Genomic DNA, 6555 nt, shown 5'->3' with positions numbered 1-6555 from the left:
ATTCTGCATGAAATTCACTGGGGTTGTTCGTTAAACGTCGACCACATTTGATTTTTGAGAGACGGGAGAGATTTTCTGCACAGAGGGTCTGTCCTCTCTCTGCTCCTGAGTCCTTTCTCTTCCTCGTTGGTGCCAGCGGAGGCCTCAACCCCGAGCTCTTGTCTGCTCTCAGTACAGAAGAGAAGAAGAAGAAGGAGGGAAGAGGAGCTGGAGAGGGGCTGAAGAGCATACATTACATTTCTATAGACTCTCTACTCTTCTTCACTGCGCTCTGTTTATAGGATACTGTGTGTTCGTGTGTGTGTTGTGTGTGTTGTGTGTGTGTTGTGTTTGAGCAGTTTGAAGTTTAACAGATGGCAATGTTATGTAGATTTTTTCCAACCGTGGCTCCTTCACTGACCCAGGGACAATATACTAGCCTCTTCTGCAAACAGCACCTGTAACACACACACACACACAGGCAGTGAATAATCTCTCTGACAAACATTCCTTTTGTTTGAGGGAAGGCAAGAGGGACAAACAGTTTCAATTCTGCTCAGGTGTTTCAAATTCTTGCACATAATAAAAATAATATTGCAACAATTGCTTTTGTGCAAGTGAGTGTTTGTTCTCGGAGACATTTCCAGGAGCTGAAAGACTCTCTGACCTCAGGCCTGTGTGTTGTTTTGACTGAATTCATTTTCTAATTAACTACAAACCAAAAAATAATTTTACGCTGGGATTTGTATCATAGTTGGATATCCAGACCTGAGACATTTAATTGAAGCTTCACGTTGCACTTGGTGCCTTTCAGTCGTTCCAGGAAATTAAACGACATGAATTTTGAAGGAACTTTGAAATTCAAAACAACTTTATCTGATTGAAAAAAGAAAAAAAAATCAAGGGTGTTTAAAGTTTATCTTCACTGTGGGAATATTGTCATGACGGTCAATTAAATGTAACACAGCTCATTCATATTTAGATACATTATATTTATAATCATTTCCCTCGGATCTGTGGTATCATGTTTATACGGCTCTAGTGAACAAACATGAAGTTTACAGCGTTACAGCTATATGTGGTTTTACATTCATTTCATCCTTAAACAAAGACTTAAACCTTTCATTATCATGTCACATTTAACGGCATAAAATGGATGCCATTTCGAGAGCGCTGCTGGTTGCCATAAGTGTACAATTAGGCCAATATGATCCTATTTGCGATGTTTCCCTAATTCAAAGTAAGACCCTCATTTCAAACAGGTTCATGTGTGTTTGCATCCTTTTTTCCCCTTAAATAAAACAAAACATTACACTTAGTCGGAATCAGTGAAAGCTTGGTTGATCTTTTATCTAGGAATTGCTTCCCTTCCGCGGTGAAAATGAGTGGGAAAATCCATAATTAAAAATAAGATTGCATATCGTTTGAAGAAGTCAAATTATATCACGCCAATACGGGTTTAATATCCTAAAAATAAATCAGAATGCAATCCCACATTGGGCATGTTGTGATTATTGAATGTAAATTTCCATGTCTTTTCTCGCTAGATTTCGTGGAAACTTTTGGCAATTTCAACCAAATCCAAGCTCTAACCAGAGGCTGTCAGGTGAAACCAGCCGAAACGGACACACATATTCATTTTCTCCATGTAGATTAAAAAAAAAAAAATCCGAGGACTTCACTCTAGACTTGTTGAAAAGCAAAAAAAACCCTAAAAGACACAGCTAAGCCCCTCAGAAGCGCGCAGGGTCTCCGCACTGCAGACCAAACAAACGCACCGGGCCTCATGCATTATGAATGTACATTTACACTTGTGTGCTCTCATGGGATGATTTTTTAGCTTCCCATACATTCACTCATTGGTGTGTCCAATGTATTTCCTCCTCTTCACCCCTGCTGGACACACCACCACAACACACACCACACACACCACCACACACAGCACACACCACACACACACACACACACACAGAGACAGCACAGAGGAGGTGAGGGTTTACGTATGATCTGACAGCGATGGACCATGTAGGACAGAGCCTGCACTAGTTTTCTAAAGCTCACGAAATCAGAGTTCAAACAGGACGTTTGTTTCAAAGTTGAAGATGAAAGACACATACGACCTTGTCACCGACATGATGTGAGATTAGTTTCGGGTTTGTTTTTGAAGGGTCGTGTTGTTTAAACACGGTGTCACTGTCCTTTATTAGGGACGTCAAGGGTTAATGGCAATATCGATTTTACTGTCTGTCTGGGAGCCTGTGAAGTGTGTGTGTGTGTGTGATTGTTAGGGATGAGAAAACAACTAGGCAGAGGTGACACGAAGCCTTGGGATTAAGACAAATAATCAACTCTTTAGCAGAAATCAAACCACAGGATAAGAATGAATTTGCAACCATGATTTAGTCCTAACGTTGTCATTTAGAAAATTAATTTTCTTCTTTTTGTATCCAGTTTAAAAAAATGTCCGAAATGAATACCTGGCCCACATAAATAATTAGTGCTAACACAGATTTATCTGTTTCAAACCTTTAACTTGAGGCCGTATCTGGCACGCAGGGGCAGAGATTTCGGTTTCTTAGGGAAAGTTTTCAAAGGTCATGACTCATGACACCGACTGACAGGTCCCGCCCTGAGGCCCAAGGCTGTCTCAATGCCAGACTAAAAGCTGATTTATCTGTAGGCTGCAGCACCAAACTGAGGAGGAGAGCATTTAGGCAAAGGAAACAAAGTATAATGAAATAGAAAGAAGAAGAAAAACCACTGTCATTACTCTGAGCTGCACAATTAGATTTTCACACAAAACGAACTCCATTAACATTTGTATCATTTTTTTTAGAAAGAAGTAGCATGGGCCTTCTGAATTCTGCTATTACAGAGAGATATAATATATTATAAAAGCCTATTAAAACTGACAGACACTGAGAAAGACAGACACACCAAACCCCCACAGGAAAATTATAATTTTATAGATATTTTCTGTATGTTCTTTATAGATGTAAACATGGAGTCAGTTAGCCCATCTAAATTAAATATTCCCCAAATATTCCTGTTTTGTAAATTCCCATTTCAGTATGCTACAGAACTGCAACCAGGAAGTAATTAAATTCAATGCAGCTTTAAAAATAAATAAATTTAAAAAAAGACTATTAATCTAACATCACAATTACTTGTTCTGTCTAAATCTTTATCATGTCAATTTAAACGTTAAGTTATAGTCCAATAGAAAGAGACGGTATGGGGAAAGGCATTTCATATTTGTTTTGTTTGTTTCTACAGGATCACCTACTGGAGGTTTAAAGTTAACAAATCGTTTTATTTACTCCACTTTGCCTACAGCAAATAATCTGAGTCAGAAGATAATCACCACAAGATTTACTCAAAGAAGCCAAACACCAACAAGCAGCTAAACAAACATAACAACCCACCATAAACTGCCATTTTATAAAGAGAAAATTAAAGAAATTATGAGCCATTAGTTTGTGTTATTTAGCAGTAATGTGCACCTCGGTAGACAGAGAGCCTGCAGTGCTGCATGGTGTAAGTGTAGCAGGGCTGGCTCGGGTTATCTGTGAATGGGCTCTTTATTGGAGGCGCGGAGCAGGGATTTGCCTTTTATTCGCCTCGCTATGGAAACGCGCTCGACGGCAGAAAAATGTTGATGTGAATAAAAGGAATCAGCACAAGGAGCGTTTCTAGAGAAGCATCTGTTACACTTAGAAACTTAGACTATCGAGAGCAATACAACCCCCTCTCCAAGTCCTCTCCTGTCTGCTTTATGCTCCCCCAAAATGCAGACTTTATTTTTCTAACGAGACAAAAAATATTTAGGCTGTATTTTTTTTTAATCTTTTTTTTCTTTTGCGATTCTGAGCGTCAAAACAATTTTAAAAGCTCAAATTTGGTTAATATCGGCTATACATGCTCAGATTTAATCAAACAATCTTATAGGCTACGTCTATTTTCTTTAAATGGAGAATTCATCCTGCAAAAATCAATTCGCTCTGGTGCGTCATTTAATATGACACGCAAGAAAATGCAGGATTTGTATAGACATGCCAACTACTGCCATTGTGCTAGAAATGTACAATTTATTTTGCATAAAATTCAGCATAATTCCATCCCATAACGACTCAAAGGAAGCAATCCAGTTCAGCAAACTAGGCCACTGGAACAACCCTGCCATTCACATCAAATATTCAGTCACTTTTACTGAAATTTCAGAGAGTAAACTACATGAAGAATTTACGCACTAACACTAACGCTGGAATTAGAGCACAACAACAAATAAATGCATCTATTGAATTGTTTCCCATTAATCTACAGGCCTATTGGCTACAACAACGTGAGGCTGTTCTGTCATCACCCTGCCCTCACTGCCGCTGTCTGTCATTCCTCCGGTTACCGAGGCCCTGTCCACCCTCCAGCGGCCCTGTCCACACACATCCACCCCGCCGTCAGCTCACCTGCTCCGGCCTCCTCTCTGCCTCTGTCTCCACAAGCACCTCCTCGGCTCAGCGCTCTTTAATGACTTTCTGGTGGCTGCAGCCTTCTTTTATTTCTCCCAAATGTATGAAAATGTATGCAAATTTAAATCAAGCTTAACCTGGGAGCTCGAGCAATATATTTAATGGAATTTCAAACCAATAAGGAGACTGGGACGCAGTCTTCTAATGGCAAATATAATTACGCAGCTAAGTTAGCTCTCAGATATGCAGATAGATCTTTTTCATCTCTGAGAGGACCTGATGAGATTCTTAAAGACTGGAAGTATGTGTATCCTTATGCGTGAGGACGCATTTACTTCTTTGAGAAAATGTAAAAATGATGAAGTTTTTAGGTTGTAAAGAAATGTCCTATGACCCCTGGTTCCATGTGTAGGAGCAAAAAGTGTGAGTCTGGCTGTGAGAGAAAGGTTACTTTTTAAATATCTTATGAAAACATTATTTTAAAGACCAGCTTGCAGTTATAGGCCCATGAAATTCGTTATTTTGTCTGAGTGTGGATAATGATTGTCTTGTGCGTAAAACCCTTTTGCGTAAAACAGTATCTTGAGAGGCTCATTCTATGAACACCTGAGGAAGTATTCTCTAAAAGTTAATAATTAACAGTGAGAACTGCTCTTGGTTTGATTGTATCCTTCTAAATTAAGTGCTGGCACGTCTAACAAATGCCATTGCGCTTTAATCTCCTCCTTCGCACGCGCTCAAGGGTGACAGGAGCAGCAATAAACTCGTGCGTAAATCAGTTGGAAACTTTAATTAATAAACAGGAACTGCGCTCCACGCGCACATCGTTCCAAAGCCAGACCCACTGGACCAGCAGTCCGACTCACTTCCGGTTCGACTGCCAGTAACCCTTTCCTAACCGAAGCTCTGCTTCCAGAGGCGGAGGTTCGGGGATCTGCGCCGTCATTGGTCGACACGCGTCGTCACTGCGTCTCAGTCGGTCTGTGAGTGGTGGTGGAGGCTGTCAGTCAGTGCCAGGCTGCTGCCGAGACTCCAGAGAGAGGGAGATGTCAGAGGCTGAGCTGCTCCCTCGCTTCAGTAGCGCTAGTGGGGTTCAGCAGCCAGCATGGCCACAGCTGCCTCCAGCCCCTACACCCTGCTCAGCTCCAGTCCCATGATCCACCCGGACAGCCAGGCCATGCAGCCTGCTAGCCCCTACAGAGGACACCAGAAACTCCTCCAGAGTGATTATCTGCAGAGCGTCCAGAGCAACGGACACCCCCTCGGGCACCAGTGGGCGAGCAGTCTGTCGGAGGGCAGCCCCTGGTCGGCCTCCATGGAGCAGCAGGACGTTAAACCAGGCCGAGAGGACCTGCAGCTTGGCATCATCCATCACCGCTCCCCGCACGTAGCGCATCACTCCCCTCATCACAACAACCATGGCAACCACCCGGGAGCCTGGGGAACTCCGGTGTCCCACAACTCCTCCATCACCAGCGGGCAGCAGATCAACATCTACTCCCAGACGGGCTTCACTGTCAACGGCATGCTGGACCACGGTGGCCTCACACCTCCACCCAACCCGCAGGGCCAAGGCATGCACCCGGGCCTCAGGGACACACTCAGCCCCGAGCACAGCGACCTCGGTGGGCACCACTGCCACGACCACTCCGACGAGGAGACGCCGACTTCGGACGAGCTGGAGCACTTTGCCAAGCAGTTCAAACAGCGGAGAATCAAGCTGGGCTTTACGCAGGCGGACGTGGGTTTGGCTCTGGGCACACTGTACGGTAACGTCTTTTCCCAAACCACCATCTGCAGGTTCGAGGCTCTGCAGCTGAGCTTTAAAAACATGTGCAAACTAAAGCCGCTGCTGAACAAGTGGCTGGAGGAGGCAGACTCGTCCACAGGCAGCTCTAGCAGTATAGACAAGATAGCAGCTCAGGGGAGGAAGAGGAAGAAGAGGACGTCCATCGAGGTCAGCGTGAAGGGGGTTCTGGAGACGCACTTTCTCAAGTGTCCCAAACCCTCCGCGCAGGAGATCACTTCGCTGGCGGACTCGCTGCAGCTGGAAAAGGAGGTGGTGCGCGTGTGGTTCTGCAACCGGAGGCAGAAAGAGAAGCGCATGACG

General features: G+C 43.7%; 1 protein-coding gene across 1 annotated transcript; it reads left to right on the top strand.

The window, feature by feature from the left end:
- Positions 1–5492: 5492 nt before the first annotated feature.
- Positions 5493–6555, top strand: LOC118333378 (POU domain, class 3, transcription factor 4-like; the record flags this gene model as incomplete). The annotated part of the gene is made up of 1 exon (XM_035668985.1): positions 5493–6555. A coding segment is annotated over exon 1 (1005 nt), but the record flags the coding sequence as incomplete, so codon positions are not given.

This window comes from Morone saxatilis, unplaced genomic scaffold (genome assembly GCF_004916995.1).
Source record: "Morone saxatilis isolate NCDOM2014 unplaced genomic scaffold, NCSU_SB_2.0 Contig22, whole genome shotgun sequence".
In the NCBI taxonomy this organism is placed as follows: domain Eukaryota; kingdom Metazoa; phylum Chordata; class Actinopteri; family Moronidae; genus Morone; species Morone saxatilis.
This window is presented reverse-complemented; position numbering and strand designations above follow the sequence as displayed.